General features: G+C 56.9%; 1 protein-coding gene across 2 annotated transcripts; it reads right to left on the reverse strand.

The window, feature by feature from the left end:
- Window positions 1–1,258: 1,258 nt before the first annotated feature.
- On the reverse strand, window positions 1,259–13,470 carry MPV17 (mitochondrial inner membrane protein MPV17). 2 transcript variants are annotated; one of them, XM_063125505.1, is made up of 7 exons: window positions 13,387–13,470; window positions 6,792–6,907; window positions 6,490–6,582; window positions 5,925–6,020; window positions 2,690–2,722; window positions 2,276–2,328; window positions 1,259–2,161 (listed from the first exon to the last, which is right to left on the reverse strand). In XM_063125505.1, exons 1-7 carry the CDS (start codon window positions 13,463–13,465, stop codon window positions 2,092–2,094), a joined length of 540 nt encoding a protein of 179 aa, XP_062981575.1. In that variant the 5' UTR covers window positions 13,466–13,470; the 3' UTR covers window positions 1,259–2,091. The 2 variants fall into 2 exon arrangements, with proteins under 2 accessions (XP_062981575.1, XP_062981576.1); XM_063125506.1 differs by lacking the exon at window positions 5,925–6,020.
- Between the last annotated feature and the right edge of the window lie 3,278 nt (window positions 13,471–16,748).

The raw sequence follows: 16,748 nt of genomic DNA on the forward strand, positions 1-16,748 counted from the left end.
GGGCCAGTCTCTGTGTGCTGAGCTGGCCAGGACCATGGCTGAAGCGCAACGGCCTCCCCCCACCCCAAGCCAGACAGAATACAAACAACAGCTGCCCGGCCTTTGGGCAAACAGTAGCCGCTCGGCAGTGAGCCCAGGCAGCTGTGTTGATTGGCTGCCATCAAGGCCGCCCGGTGTCCTGGGAAGCGGTGGTGACGGCAGGATGGGCTGGAGATGGCTGCCCTTTGCCTTTGCTAACTCAGCATCGCTTCTCCGGGCTCTAGTGCAGCCGGGGGATGGACGACACAGGGGCCCCCCTTACCACCCCCGGGGAAGGCAGGCGAAGCACTCACAGGTGGAGGAAATCAGGGGCAGGGCAAACCAGCACACACACGCCAAGAGCTTTGCGACCACCACTCCCAGAATGCTTGGCCATTTGTGACAGTGGCCGGGGCTGATGGGAGCTGTAGTTCAAGAGCTGTGGAGGGCTTCCCCTTCCTTAGCCCCACACCTCCTCCAGGACTGCTCTGGACAGGGGCGCTGCGCAAGGAGGCTGCCAGTTTGCCCGCTGGAGCATGGGCACAGAGGGACCCAGCCTGTTTAGAACAAGGCAACCTCAGTGATAGGCAGGGCTCTGGAAACAAAGCCCTATGAGGAGAGACTGAAAGAACTGGGCATGTTTAGCCTGGGGAAGAGAAGATGGAGGGGAGACATGGTAGCAGTCTTCAAATACTTGAAAGGTTGTCACACACAGGAGGGCCAGGATCTCTTCTCAATCCTCCCAGAGTGCAGGACATGGAATAACGGGCTCAAGTTAAAGGAAGCCAGATTCCAGCTGGACATCAGGAAAAACTTCCTGACTGTTAGAGCAGTACGACAATGGAACCAGTTACCTAGGGAGGTTGTGGGCTCTCCCACACTAGAGGCCTTCAAGAGGCAGCTGTACAACCCTCTGTCAGGGAGGCTTTAGGGCGGATTCCTGCATTGAGCAGGGGGTTGGACTCGATGGCCTTAGAGGCCCCTCCCAACTCTGCTATTCTATGATGCAGCACCAGAACGATTCCTGGGCTTCTCTCCCCTGTGGGAGCATGAGACCTCAGGGGCTCCCTCAAATGCAGCATGGCTTTTCCCACAGGGCCCTGCCTGTTTCCAGGAAGGCCCCAACTTGGGCATAAACCTTCAGCCGCTTTTTTGCTGTCCTGAACGTGGAGGCATGGCCGGATCCCCCCTCCCCTGCAATCTATCTATCTGATCAAATTTAATCCAGCACAAACCAGCAGCCAGTGAGTTCTATTTATTGAAGTGTACACTGAGGGTTGCCTTTCACTTGCCATTGGATGGCCATGAGTGTTACACCCCCATCAAATGCTCTCAAGCCCTGCGTCAGTGCTGTCCGTGGCGTGCTGGGGCCGAGGCACCGTTCCTGTCCCTTCCGCTTCAGGGCTCCACAGACCCAGCGCCACCCCACGAGCAAAGCAGGCCCCTGCGTTCAGAGCAACCCTGGAAGCCACTCATGACCACAATGGATTCATTCCACGCAGCAGATCACGGCACAGGAAGCGTCCCCTGCCGCACCAGGCCCAGGTGGGGGCCACGTCGCCGCTCAGCATCCTGTTCCCTGGTGGCCTTGCAGGTGCCTCTTGGGGGGGCAACGGTTCACTTCTCCCATTTCTTCTGGCAACAGGGATGCAGAGGTAGCCTGCCTCTTCACAGGGAGGCTTCAGGGAGCTGCTCACTGCCACGGCTCGCCAAATCCTTTCTGAAAGCCAGCAGCGCTGGGAAGCGCACGGAGGCCGTGGGCCGGGACTCCCAGGGTCTCCGACTGACACACACAAGGACTGTGATGCGTTGGCCCCCAAAACATGCCACGGACACACCTGCATTTTCTTATAAAGCTGCTGCAGCCCCCACCCCACTGGGGTGGAGTGTCCAGGGCAGAAGGGTGGTTGTCCAGCCCCAGCTCAGTGCCTGGGCATAGGCCCAGCTCCAGGCCACCACGAGGGATGAGGAGCCAGGCCCTTGCTGGAGGGGGCACCCAGGCCCCAGCTCTAGGTGTGTGCGCTGTGGGTGGGGGGCGGGGGGCAAAGGGAGCTGGCAAGACGCTGTGCTGCCTCACTGCCGGTTGGCCTTCCAGGAGAGGTAGGAGTTCCAGACGATGGCAACGCACTGGACCACGGCCAGCCTGGGGTCAGAGAAAGGGGGAGGGGTCAGAGGCTGGGGTCAGCTACACAGTGCAGGCTGGGGGTGGGAGGGGGTGCCTTTGCAGCATGGGGTGGGGCAACAGGGCAGCTCGTACCTGTGGTTCAAGGGGACGAAGTAGAAGTTTGCCATTTGCACCGCTGGCCAGATCTGAAAGGCAGAGCGAGAGGGAGCGTGAACCCCATGGACGAAGGGGCACAGGCCAAAGGCAGCGGCAGCACCCAGGACCTGTCCCCTACTGAGGCAGGCCCTCCAAAAACCTCTCAGCAATGCCTGGCCAAGGAGGGGTCCCATGAGGAGAAGGGAAGGCGGCCGGACTTTGGGCCAACAGGCGGGAGGCAGTCAAGCAACCGCCACCCACCCCGGATCCCTGCCGCCCACCCCTTCCTGACCATGTGGTCTTTGCAGGGACGCCACAAGTGCAGGAGGGAGGTGTGGAAGTGGCAGCCACCGGAGGAGGAGGAGGAGGAGGAGGAGGAGGAGGAGGAGGAGGCGGAGAGATGCCACTCACGTAGTAGTTGGTGATCAGGGCGTCAGGGTAGTCCTGCAAGGAAGCAGCAGGGAAAGGTCAGGCTGGCTGGGGTAGCTGGGACCCCTCTTGCCCTCGTCCCCTGCCCCCCCCCCTCACCTTAGCCAACGGAGTCTCCTGCCTGAGGGGTCTTGCTCCTTGACAGGCAGCCTCCGCAAAAGCTGTGAGCCGGCGCGTTCGGCCCACTGCCCCGCCTACTCAACCGCCCTGAGTTTCCTGTGCCTTGCCGTGAGGGTGAACAACTGGAGGAGTGGTGCCCACCCGAGGGTCAGCCCTCCCCTTTCCTAGGGGGATAAGCAGGCCAAGTTCCTCTGGAGACACACACCCCCTGGCATCCTCACGGCTCTTCCCTCGTGGCGTGTCCTTCCGGGTGCTCCGCTGGGGGCCACTGTCCAAAGTCCCTGCACGCTGGCACTAGCTTCCCTTGTGGCGTGCACCTGCGCTCAGGCTGGGTGGGGTCCAGGAGCGGGCAGGCCTGAGCCCCCCTCCTACCGAGCGGCCAGCCTGAGCAAAGAGGCCCGGCTGAGGCAAAGCCCAGGCTGTCAGGAGGCGGCAGCTTTGGGGAACGGCTGAAATGGGAAGCATCTCAAGCCCAGCCTGAGCCTTCCTGGCAGAAGCAGAGCACCAGGCCGGTTCTGCGGGGCTCGGCAAAGCCCCCGCAGGGAGCGCCGTCTCAGGGGCAAAATGCACCTGAGGCCACAAACTGTGCCCAGGTGGGGAAAGGCACCTGCAGCCCCTCGGGATGGAGGGCCTCTCCGGGGAAGACAGCCTCTCCCATGCTGGCTTCGGTCAGGGGGGCCGAGCGAGGGGCTTCTCTATCCAAGACCCTCCCTCTGAGCCCTGATGGTTGATGGATTCCTAGGTCGATAGTTCCTTAGCAAATGTGGACTCTGGGGCGGGTGGGAGCTGAGACCACGGCAGGCAGGCAGGTGTGTGTGTGAAATTGTGTCAAAACGCCCCCCCCAATTTTGAGGATACATCTTGAGGCTCCTCATCAGCCCCCTCCTCTCCTGCTGTGAGAATGGGGGCCATCAAACTCCTCTGGAGGAAGAGAAGGAGGCACACGGTGGAATTTATCCTTCATGACTCATCTCTGCTCAGCAAACAACAAAACGCTTTTACTCTACGCAGCCGGCCGGGAGAGTCCTTCGCCGGGCAAGGAAAACAAAGAGGACGCATCTATCTGGGTGAGGCATCAGGCGGCTGCCATAGCGGGGAGGGGGAAGGGGGGCTCACACTGGTTGGCTCCCTTCGGCGGGCCGCCCCTGGCTGACTCAGCCACACGGACCGGGGGCAGGCGGGCAGCACCTCACCCTGCCGAAGGCGGCAGACCGCTGGCCAAACAGCAGGGCTTTCAAGGACAGGCCGAGAGCGAGGAGGGACGGGCGGACGCCAAGAGAGCTCCAGCTATTGGGCGGTATAGAAATGTAATAAATAAATGAGCAGGCAGCATCCACAACGTGACGGAAGATGCTGCCGTGCAAAAGGCCAAGCCCATCCGAGGCCTTGGCTGTCCTGGCAGGGGTCGTACGCCAGGGCAGCCGACCTCCGCCTCTTCGGGCTTCGTGCAGAGATGTTCCGGACGGGGAAATCTGCTGCCTCCCCGGAGTTCTCCAAAGTATCCTGAGAGCAGAGGAAGCTAAGAAGAACCTGATGCCAGATCAGGCCAGCGGCCTCCCTGGCCAGATGGAGGTCCGCGTGGGAAGCCCAGAAGCAGCGCAGGAGGGCCCCAAGCACCGCCCCCGGTCCTGGCCCCCAGTGACTGACAGGCACAGACACGCCGCCTTGGGTGCCGGAGGGAAAACAGAGGTAGCCTCCAGGACTAGTGGCCATTAACAGCCTTAACTTTCAGGAATTTGCCACCATGAGTGCTATGTTATCCGAGAGGCAAATCAAAGAATAAAGATTTGCTTTTATTCTTTGCTGCTTCCTTTCTTTTTTGTTTTAATGTTTGTAATGTATGTTTCTAACATATTGTAAACCACCCAGAGAACTCTGGTTACTGGGCAGTTCAAAAGTATGGGTAAACAGCCCCCCCCCCCAGCCCCCCAAAGGGGTTACCAAAGGCCCTTCCCCACTGGCCCATTCAGTACTTGAGCTTTTGCCGGGGCTTTCTAGAACGCCCTCGACTGAGTTATGTGTGTGTGGTGGAGGTGGGGGCAGTTTAAGCTTAGGAAAACGGTAAGGGAGGGGAAACAGGGTCTCATAATACCACACCCCAGCGGGGTCATCATCCCATGATGCTGTTTGGTGGGAGATCCAGGACACATAAGAGGAAGGACTTCTTCATGCAGCACATACCGTATGTCTTCGATTGTAAGACGCACACTAATTTCTGTACCACCAACAGAAATAAAGCTTTGATTCTAAGAAATAAAAAACGCACCCGCGATTCTAAGACACCCCCCGTTTTTAGAGATGTTTATATGGGAAAAAAGTGTGTCTTAGAATCGAAGAAATAGGGTAGTTAAATTATGGAATTCACTACCACAGGATGCAGTGATGGCCACCAACCTGGCTGGCTTTCAAAGGGAGGGAGGGTGGGTGGATACATTCCTGGAGGAGGCGGCTGTCCATGGCTCCTAGTCCTGATGGCTATGTGCTACCTCCAGCATCAGAGGCAGGAGGATTATTTACACCAGTGGCTGGGGAACATGGGCGGGAGGGTGCTGTCGCACCATCTCCTGCTTGTGGGTCCCTGGTCGACAGTGGGTGAGCCCCTGTGTGAGCAGAGTGCCCGAATAGGTGGACCCTTGGTCTGATCCAGCATCAGGGCTCTTCTTGTTCTAGGTGTGTAAATACTACGCGTGGTGTGGAGGACGTGGATAAGGAGACATTCTTCCCCTTCTCTCATCATGCCCGAACCCAGCGGGGTCATTATCCCATGAAGCTGACAGGTGGGAGGTGGGCACCACTTTGGATGCCTAAAAAGCGGATTGGACAAATCTGCTCCCCTTCATGGCTTCTGAGGCTCACCTGCCTTTCCAGGCAAAATGGCGGCAGCAGCAGCAGCGTTGTTGTCAGCGTCCTCCATGAAAGAGGTCTTACTTTGGCCGGTTCTTTCACACAGAACCAGGTGCACTAGCCCTGCAAGGCCAGCTGGCTGAGGGAATGCTGGGGGGCTCAGGCCCAGTGGGGCAGCTTCCCTCCAGCTGACCTGTGGCCTTCCCACACCCTGGCCCGGCCCGGCGCAGCAGCGTCACCTGGCCCAACTCACCCGCTTTATCTTGCTCCAGTTCTCTTCCACGGACAAACCGTTGAGAGCTCCCACCGCAGACAGAAAACAGCCAAGGAAGCAGGGGGCAAAGCCTCCCTGAGGGAGAAAGGGTGGGGGGAGTCTTCAGGGAAGGAGGGGGGATTTCGCAGCCTGCCTCCCTCCCACCCCAGTCAATGCAAGCCGAGAAGAAGGGCAGGAGTGGCAGATCTCACCCCCCCGGAAGGGGACCCAGGCAGGCAGCCCTGGGGTCCAGCAGTCCCTGCCAGGTCTAACACAGAGACATGGTCCAGGACCTCCAGTCTGGGTGCTCCAAGCCCAAGTCATGAGCACCCTCTTCTCTGCCCAGAGACAAGACCCACCCCAAGCCAGAGGAACCAAGGGGCAGCAAAAAAGGCTTGCCCCCAGACAGGCGGTGGGGGGGCAGCCTGGCCCTGGACCGCTCTCTCAAAGTAGGGGAAACTGCGGGGCCAGGACTGATGGTGGGGCCGGGGCGGGAAGCGTGTCCTTTAGCAGGGGGTGGGGAGGGGGTCGGCCCCCTGCTCGGGGCCACAACGGCTCCACTGACCTGATCCAGCAGCATCTTCTGGAGTGCAGCCAGCCTGGTCCCGCCCGGCACTAGACGATCCAGAACCTGGTACCAGCCTCCAATGACTGGGCCCTGCAGAGAAGGTGCAATAAGGCAGGCCTTGGGGGGGGAGCCCCTCTCCCCTCCACCCCCCTCCTCGGCCCAGCTCAGCCCAACCACAGGGGCAAGGACAGGGGCAGGGCGTCCCATCTGCACCAGGCCAGCTTGAGAGAGAAGGATCTCCCCAGAGCGGGCACAAGACCCCCAGCTCCGGCCCAGGGCTGCCGCACCCCAGTTCTCACCACAAAGCAGAAGCCGACAGCTGTCATCTTGAGAGTCCGCCGGGTGCTGTGCCTGGCCAGCCCCCTCCTCTCCACCAGCTGCTGAGAGATCACGTCTCCGGCACCCACCAGGGTCCCTGGACAGAAGGAACAGCTTTGGTTCATGGCCGGCCTGGAATGGGAAACGTTCCTACAGGGCCCGGAGCGTCCCTGTTCCAGGCACAGCCCTGCAGAATCCACGAACCCCGCCGCCCCACTGGAGCAGGAATTGCTCACTTTCTGGCTTGAGGCAAACCAGAATTTGCTGTTCCCTTCAAAATGGAAAGTACTGGGTCTGCGCACAAGGAAGCAGGACGCCCTCCAGGGATCCCAAAGTGGGCAAGTGCAACTGGTCTGCCAACCGACAGCAGCGGCAAAGTCTCGCCCGCTGGAGCGAGGGGAATGGGGGTGGGGGTGGTCACCACAGAGGGACCCATGAGGCCACAGTTCTGTCCAGGCTCTTCCATGCGGCGCTACGCCATGTCGAAGCAGCCCACCTGGGACAGCCCAATGCAATCAGGTCACTTCAGGAAGCGGCAGCCCTTGCTAGGCTGCGACATGCCAGACTTGCGGGGGGAGGAGGATGTGTCCGAATGCCCCCCCCCGCTAGGCGGCACGGACACACACGGAACTAGTGGGCTTCCTGCTTGCACTGTCCTGATTTGGCTCCCCTTTGCAAACGGGAGCACGAAACGTCCCACCCGCTGAAGCGGCTCAGGCCTGTTGCAAAGGGAAGCTCAGCTGTGCCGGCTGGCCCAGGAGTGTCATAGCAGAGTTGGAAGGGGCCTACAAGGCCATCGAGTCCAGGAATCCACCCTAAAGCATTCCCGACAGAGGGTTGTCCAGCTGCCTCTTGAAGGCCTCTAGTGCGGGAGAGGCCACAACCTCCCTAGGTAACTGGTTCCATTGTCGTACTGCTCTAACAGTCAGGAAGTTTTTCCTGATGTCCAGCTGGAATTTGGCTTCCTTTAACTTGAGCCCGTTATTCTGTGTCCTGCGCTCTGGGAGGATCGAGAAGAGATCCTGGCCCTCCTCTGTGTGACAAGCTTTTAAGTATTTGAAGAGTGCTCTCATGTCTCCCCTCAATCTTCTCTTCTCCAGGCTAAACATGCCCAGTTCTTTCAATCTCTCCTCATAGGGCTTTGTTTCCAGACCCCTGATCATCCTGGTTGCCCTCCTCTGAACACGCTCCAGCTTGTCTGTGTCCTTCTTGAATTGTGGAGCCCAGAACTGGACGCAATACTCTAGATGAGGCCTAACCAGGGCTGAATAGAGAGGAACCAGGACCTCCCGTGATTTGGAAGCTATACTTCTATTAATACAGCCCAAAATAGCATTTGCCTTTCTTGCAGCCATATCGCACTGTTGGCTCATATTCAGCTTGTGATCTACAACAATTCCAAGATCCTTCTCATTTGTAGTATTGCTGAGCCAAGTATCCCCAAGTGTCCAAGGAGCAAGAAGGGGGACCGGCTCTTCCTGCAAGCCCAAATCAGCAAAGAAGCGCCAGGCTGCCCCCAAAGCCCTCCTGGCCAGGAAAGATGAGAGCTACACCGTGTGTGTGTGTGTGTGTGTGTGAGAGAGAGAGAGAGAGAGAGAGAGAGAGAGCTGCCCGTTGGCCCTGGGTGTGAGCGGGGCTGGGAGGAGCCAGGCCAAACCTTGGCTCACCCTCCTTAGTGACGTCTGCTCTGGGGACAGCACGTTTGGCCCACGGGCGCCCTGCCAGTGACGTCAAGCCTTCCTTCCTTCCTTGGGTGAAGCCCAAGCCAGCTGGCAAAGGGAGCAGCCACGGCCCTCTGCCCGGGACACCTGCCAGCCTCTCTCTCTCTCTCTCTCTCTCTCTCTCTCTCTCTCTCCACCCCCTCTCTCGGGCACGGAGCCCAGAAAGGTGCAGGCAGTGCTGCTGGCTGACCTCCGTTCCTCTGCCTGCTCAGAGTTCCAGGCCACCAGTGATCCGCCGGAAACACAAGGCGGACCATTGGCTTGGCAGAGCAATGCGTCCGCCTGGGGTCCTGCTCTGCCCCAGCAAGGACTTCGCAGCCCAGCTATGAAAAACAAAGCGGGCCAAAAGGGGGTGGGCTGTCGGGGTGGCAAAGCGGGAGGGCAGCCCAACGGTGCAAACGTCCAGCGCCCTTCCTAGCTGAAGCACAACCCCCACGCTCCATGGGAGGACGCCAGAGGCCCCCGGCTGCCCAGAAAGCTCCCTTCCGCCCTCCGCCACACCCTTTGCGGTGCAAGGGTGGAGAGAGCCAGGGAGGCCAGCGGGCGCCAACGGGGAGCCCTCTAAGCCCAGCGTTTCCTGCACTGCCGGCCCCTCCCTTTCCCCAGGCACAGGCAGGTTTGCTCGGGTGGCCACGCTCCCACAAGTGCCGTGGGCCTGGCTCCGCTTCCTCACGCGCTCATTGATAAATCTGCCACCGCTGGCAGAAGCAGCGGCTCCTGCATTCATTCATCTCCACTGAGAGGGACCACGGAGCAGGTGGACACCTGGATGACGCAGCTGGCAGGCCGGCCGGCCGGCCAAGAGTAATGGGATGACAGCCGCTCCGTGCCAGCACCCGCGCCAGAGACGGACGGCTCCCCGGGCGATGACTTCACCCGCCCACAGGGAGCGTTGGGGAGCTGCCAAGACCGCTCTCTGGCCATGCCTGCAGCGGCAGCCAGGCACATTCCGGGACACCTGATGGATGGAGACGGAGGGACGGAGGGCCCGGAGAGGCTGCGACTGGCAGAAGAAATGGGGGCGTGGGAGGCACGCAGACAGGTGCACGGACCGCAGCACAACGGCTCCAGAACTTCTTTGGTGCAAGGAATCCACACGGCGAAGCCGCTGGAACAACCAACCAGGCCAACCACTAGCCCAGCGAGCCGGCCTGGCTGCAAGTAGCTTAGCACCGCTCACCTGCTGGACGGGCTCTTCCCAGGCCCACACCTGGCTGGTAAAAGGCACAACTGCACCCCCGTGGGCCCCCTCCCCCGCCTGCCCCACTGCCAGTTTGGCTGTGTGCAGTTGTGGAATTCAGCCGGTGTTGGGAGGGGAGAATGGGCCTGGTCATTTTTTCAAGGGTGGCCCCAGTGCACCTAGTGACTATTAGCTTGGAGTCTCTGCACTGATGCTTTTACTTGCAGCAGGTTAACAGAAAACAATAGAAATATTTAGAAAACTAAAATTTCAGCAGTGTACAAGAGGAAAACGTTTCTCCTAAAGGCCGGCTAGAAAAATGAGGCCGTTCTAGCAACACTAAAGTACAAACGGCGCAAGACCAGAAAAGCCCAGCAGCAGCAGCAGCAGCAGCAGCAGCAGCCGGTCCCCTACCAGGGGGACTTCCCAGCTCCCAAAATGGCCGAGTGGGGAGATGAATGTCCTTGAAGCAGGTGGGTGGCGAGCCAGAGCCCTTTGCGGAATTGTGCTGTGCAGACGTGGCTTGGAGCCAGCAGCCACTGCCACGATTCACACCTCACCCACTCCAGCCAAAGGTGGCGGCGGCGGCAGCAGCAGCCCCTCTAGGGAGACCAGACCCAGCAGCTAAGCACAGCCCCGGATCAATTCTGCAGGTGCCCATGCGGTGCAGCAGCGGGTCTGACAGGGGGCTGCATCCCCCCTGAGCCGCGCTGCTCACTGGGTGGCCCCAGGCCTGTCACCATCGCTTGCCCTGGCCTGCCTCATGGGGCTGGGCTGCCTGCCTGGCCAGGGAACAAAGGTAAGGCAGGAACCATTTTCAGGATTCCGCAGCCGAGTTGCAGGCCCTGAAGCGAGATTCCAGCCTTACAGCAGGGCCTCCCCCCTCCCACCACACACACAGGGAGCTCCGGTTCAGGCTTCTGGGACAGCAGCGTCCCTTTACTGACTCCTGACCGGCGGCCCCGTGCCTCAGGGCCAAGCTCCAGGGGCCTCCTCCACACCCTGCAGTAGGGGGAGCAGCCACAGCAGCAGGCTCCAAGAAGAGCAAGCCCCACCCCACCCCACCCCCCTCACCTAAAGGGAGCAGACAGGCAAGCGAGAGCGATTCAGCAGGCTCAGGGCAGTGGAGAGGGAGGGGGCCTTTGCTGGAGTGGCCGGAGGTGGGGAGAAGCAGCTCAAGAAACAGAGCAGAGCAGGAATGGAAGAATCCATTGATAAGAACCCATTGTATTTCGCAGGTGAGCAATTCCTAATTTTCTGTGCATGCTGCCTATAGGTGATCAGAAAAGGACGTGATGAGTTCAGTGTGTGTTGTGAGAAAACTGTGAGTAAGGGAATGTATTCTTGGAAATAAGGGGAAACATTCCTGTAAGTGGAGCAAGGTTGCCACCAGTGGGTCGGTCAAGTCCTGGAACCAGAAACCTGCTTCGCTTAGCAGGGATGCCTTTTCCTCCGGGTGCTCCTGGCGCCAGTGGCAGACCTGGCTACACTGGGAAAAATAGGAATCGCGGCCCGGCCGGGTCCAAAACGAAGAACGAGGGTTTATAAAAAGGCACGGTTTGATCTCATTGCGCAGAGAGATCAAGAACCCGTCAGCCATGGTTACCTCAGCTCTGCCAGCCGTGCTTGCCAGATTGGTAACCGTAAGCCCTTAATGAGGACTGCTTTGTTGGTTGAGAGGAGCAGAACTTTAACTTTACCGAGAAATACGTTAGCCACGATTTCTATTATGCTTCTAACCATCCCAATTGCATTGTACGTAGTAATGGGGTTTGCTTGTTTTAGCATTGCAAAGATTTGTTATTCTCTTAGACACTGAGCAATAGATACATATTTTGTGGTACCACTTTGTGTTGTCTGGCTTGAGAGAGGTTTCAGGGAGCACCACTCACACATTGAAGCCCCAAACACATGGTAAAGATTTGTAATCACCCAGTGAGGTCTGTCCTTTAAAGCCGTTGCGTTCTCTCTTGTTCTGGGGAATCTCAGAGACACCCTTCAAGGCTGAGAAACAAGCTAGTGGGATGGAGCGGGAAAGATTTCCCCGCCTGAGCTCCAGGCTTAGCAGGGCGCTTGGCCAGGTCCATCAGGACTCACAAGCTCCGAGGTGCGTTGCTCACCTGCTTCAGGCAGCACTATTGGGTGGGGAGAGAGGAAGGCAGGGGCAGGTGTCTGCACAGAGCAGCAGTCCTTGCTGAAGCGTTGCTGATGGGAGGGAGGGGACGCCATTTGGGTTTTGCTTCAGGTAGCAAAATAACTTGGGCCTGTAGTTCAGTGGTAGAACGCCTGCTTTACATGCAGGTCTCAGGTTTAGTATTTGGCACCTCCAGGGAGGGCTGGGAAAAGGGCCTGCTGGAAGCCCTGCAGAGCCATTGCTGCCAGTCAGTTTCAACAATACTGGTTCAGATGGACTCAGTGGGGCTGTTTGCACGTGACAGCCCACCGCAGGTTACTTAGACCATAGTGAGTCTGCAGCATGTCCAGTTGCCATTTTGAACATGCAACCCCTGCTCAGGGGCTGTTGTGTCACGCAGACCCGGGGGGATGGGTTATCTGAGGGCTAAACAACCCTCGCAGACCCCATGGCCTTCTCTGCTGTGGCACCCCGGCTGTGGAATGAGCTCCCTAAGGAGGTTCGCTTGGCACCTATGTTATATGCTTTTAGATGCCAGGTGAAGGAGACCTTTTTATTCTCCCAGCATTTTAACAGTCTATAAATAAATTTTAACTCGATGTTTTAAATTCGTAATTTTGCATTGCGGCTGTTTTTATCTGGTTGAGCTTTTATATTGTATTTTATATTATGGTTTTATACTGTTGTTTTATACTTTGAATGGTTTTAATTTTTGTGAACCGCCCAGAGAGCTCCAGCTATTGGGCGGTATAGAAATGTAATAACTAACTAAATAAATAAATTTTCTGTGAGGGTTGTTTAAGCCTCACAGAATCCACACTCTCTGGGTTTGCACAACACAACCAACCCTGATCAGGCCCGCATTGCGAAGGCCCCTAAGTCACCCATCACCTCCACCTAAGGGCCTGGGACAAGCCTCTCCCCTCCTGTCAGGCCAGGGGCCCTTGCTGAGTTCTACGACTGCTGCGGGCCACTTGCAGGCAAAAAACTCTGCAGAGCCACCATCCCCATCAGCCCCAGCCACCATAGCCAGTGATGAGGGACGATGGGTGTTGTGGGCCAAAACATCTGGAGGGCCACCCGTCAGAAAGCGGGAGCCTTCACACCCACCTCAGTCTGCCCCTACGCTAAGATCCGCTTCCGGGGCCCAACTCAGTCTGCCCCTCGAAGCAAGTAAGCTGGTGGGCAGAAGAGGGGGCAGGGGCTTTTCCTGTGGTGGCCCCACACTTCTAGAAGTGGGCTCAGTGAGGGACTGAATGGAACCCACGACGGAGGGAGGCGGGGGCTCTCCCACCCTGGAGGCCTTCCAGAGGCAGCTGGGCAGCGGGGCTTTCGGGTGGGTTCCTGCCTGGAGCAGCGGGTGGGACTCGATGGCCTCAGGGGCCCCTTCCAGCTCTGCTATTCTATGAAAGGGCTCCACGAGGCAGGGCTTTCCGCGGCTTGTTCAGAAGGCGGCGGATCTTCCTTGGCTGCTGCTGCCGCCACTGAGACAGACACACACGTTCACGTGGAGGCCGCGCGGCGGAGAGCAGCTCCCTTACCGGCCGTGAGGATCTGCACCTTCCAGGGGTGCCGGGCCAGGAGCCTCTGGTAGCCGCGCCACAGCCGCCACGCCGCCATGGTGCTTGCGGGGAGGGAGGGAGGGGGCGGGGCCTGCCCCGGGCGGGCAGCCAGCCAGCCAGCCGCGCTCTCCGCCAGGGCAAGGGGGCGGGGCCTCTTACTTCTCGGCACGTGCCGCAAAGGGCCTCCGGCGCAGGGAGATGACGCGAGGCCGGGAGCTCCTGTTGGTGGAAAGAGAAGTGGGCGTGGCGAGGGAGCAGAAGGCGGACCCAAGTTGCCCGAGGGGGAGGGGCTCTTCTCGGGAGCTCCAGGGGCCGCTACTTCTCCCGCCCAGAGACTCAGCAGCGCCCCAAGCGGAGGGCGCGTGAAACAGAGAGGCTGCTGGTCCCCTGGGGGTCAGGGGGCCCTTGGGAGGCAGCAGGGCCGGCTGGGAGTCCCCGTCCCTGTCCCCGGGGGGGGGGGGGGTGTGAGGGAAGGAGGGAGGGCGGCTGCCAGCCTGAGCCCAGCGGCTGGGTTTCCTTTAGTGTGACCCTATGGAAAGGAGGACAGGGCTCCTGTATCTTTAACAGTTGCATAGAAAAGGGAATTTCAGCAGGGGTCATTTGTATGGAGGACCTGGTGAAATTCCCTCTTCATCACCACAGTTAAAGCCGCAGGAGCTATACTAGAGTGACCAGATTTAAAAGAGGGCAGGGCACCTGCAGCTTTAACTGTTGTGATGAAGAGGAAATGCATATATACAAAGGACACCTGCTGAAATTCCCTTTTCAATACAACTGTTAAAGATACAGGAGGCCTGTCCTCCTTTCCATAGGGTCACCCTAGCTAAGCAGCCAGGCTAGGATCACCTCTTATTGGGATACAGCAGGGCTGGGGAAGGTGTGGCCCTCCAAATGTTGTTGGACTCCAACTCCCATCAATCCCAGCCAGCATGGCCAATGTCAGGGATGATGGGAGTAGTAGTCAACCAGCATATTGAGAGCCACAGCTTCCCCGGCCCTGGGCTAGAGATTCGTCTCACCACCAGAGCATACCCCGTGGGGGGGTGAGGGAGGGGGCAGCTGCCAGCCTGAGCCCAGCGGCTGTGTTTCCTTAACTAGGATGATGTCGTTTTTTCCTGTATAATATTTATTATTATTATTATTATTATTATTATTATTATTTATTTATATAGCACCATCAATGTACATGGTGCTAGGATTCGATCATTTTGTCTGTCTCTTCTGCCAAGATGCTTGTTCATGGACTGGTTATTTCTCGGCTGGACTACTGCAACCTTCTTCTCTCTGGCCTTCCTTCTTCTCACATCAGTCCGTTGGTTTCTGTCCACCACTCTGCCGCTAAGATCATCTTCTTGGCTCGCCGCTCTGACCATGTTACTCCACTTCTGAAATCTCTTCATTGGCTTCCAATTCACTTCAGAATCCAATATAAACTTCTCCTGTCGACCTTCAAAGCTTTTCACTGTCTAGCTCCTTCCTATCTCTCCTCTCTCATCTCACACTATTGCCCCGCTCGTCCTCTTCGCTCCTCTGATGCCATGTTTCTCGCCTGCCCAAGGGTCTCTACTTCCCTTGCTCGGCTTCGTCCATTTTCCTCTGCTGCCCCTTACGCCTGGAACGCTCTTCCAGAACATCTGAGATCCACAAGTTCAATCGCAGCTTTTAAAGCTCAGCTAAAAACTTTTCTTTTTCCTAAAGCTTTTAAAACCTGATGCTGTTTGGACTTTATACTGTTAGTTTTACCCTACCCAGTGCCTGTTTGCATTCTCTTCCCCTCCTTATCGCTTTACTATGATTTTAATAGAATGTAAGCCTATGCTGCAGGGTCTTGCTACTGACTGTTTTACTCTGTACAGCACCATGGACATAGATGGTGCTATATAAATAAATAAATAATAATAATGTCGAGGAAATATGCGAATGGGCTATTTTATCTGTGCCCACCCTGTTTTGATGTAAGCCCCCTCTATTAGAAATTAAGTTCTATAGCAATTTGATCCAAACTGTAACTGAAAATATATTGAGTGACACTTGCTCAACCAACAAGAAGTGTTGACACATTAGTCAGAGTGTGAGCCTCCCGACGAGGACAGGAAGGGTAGTAACCACAAAGGAACAGATGTTCCAGGATTACAATACCCATCTACGTATTGTTTTTCTAGTCTTAGAATTATCTGCACTCTGCACATGCATAAATGCCTTGTCTATCATTGGTTACTGTATTGCAAAACTGTATTATAATTGGTTTATTATATGTTTGGTTTATTATATATTTATTATATGTCCAGCTGCATTCAAGAGGCAGCTGGACAACCATCTGTCAGGGATGCTTTAGGGTGGATCCCTGCATTGAGCAGGGGGTTGGACTCCATGGCCTTGTAGGCCCCTTCCAACTCTGCTATTCTATGATTCTATGAGAAAGTTCTGTTGTTGCTTCTGAGGATGTTACCCTATAAGTATCTTAGCTTTGCCTGCAACTAGTGGGCAGTCCTTCAGATCCTCTAGGGTTTGCCACCTTGCAGCGCTGCAGCACTGCTCGAAATAAAACTTTTCCAAGATGAGAGAAATTGTGTCTTGAGAGTCTTTGACCGCCACTCAGCGAACCAAAGGAACCTGCCCTTTCGGGTTCCTCGACAGTGACCCTATGAAAAGGAGGACAGGGCTCCTGTATCTTTAGCAGTTGCATAGAAAAGGGAATTTCAGCAGGTGTCCTTTGTATATATGGAGAATCTGGTGAAATCCCCTCTTCATCACAACAGTTAAAGCTGCAGGAGCTATACTAGAGTGACCAGAGGAAATGTCATATATACAAATGACACCTGCTGAAATTCCCTTTTCAATACAACTGTTAAAGATGCAGGAGCTCTGTCCTCCTTTTCATATAGTCACCCTACCTTAACGCCCTCCCTGCCTGCCTGCCTGCCTGCCGTGAATGTGGGTGGCAAAAAGCTGGTGTCTGAAACCTTATTTTCAGGGCTGCACAAGTTGCCTGGGCACAAAATGCAAAACCCCACCACCACAACAGCCACTGCCACCCCGATCGTCCTTCCATTGGCTTTAAAGGACGTTTTTCTTTTTCAGCCCCCACTTGGATGTCATTTGTGCTAGGGTGGCAATTGGAGGGACACGGCTTTGCTTTGAGGCGATGCTACCGAATGGAACAACGATTAAGTGGATCCACAGTTGGCTACAGAATCGGACTCAAAGAGTACTTATCAATGGAACCTTCTCAAACTGGGGAGAGGCAACGAGTGGGGTGCCGCAGGGCTCAGTCCTGGGCCCAGTGCTCTTCAACATTTTTATTAATGATTTGGACGAGGAGGTGCAGGGAACGCTGATCA

This window comes from Elgaria multicarinata, chromosome 4 (genome assembly GCF_023053635.1).
Source record: "Elgaria multicarinata webbii isolate HBS135686 ecotype San Diego chromosome 4, rElgMul1.1.pri, whole genome shotgun sequence".
NCBI lineage: Eukaryota > Metazoa > Chordata > Lepidosauria > Squamata > Anguidae > Elgaria > Elgaria multicarinata.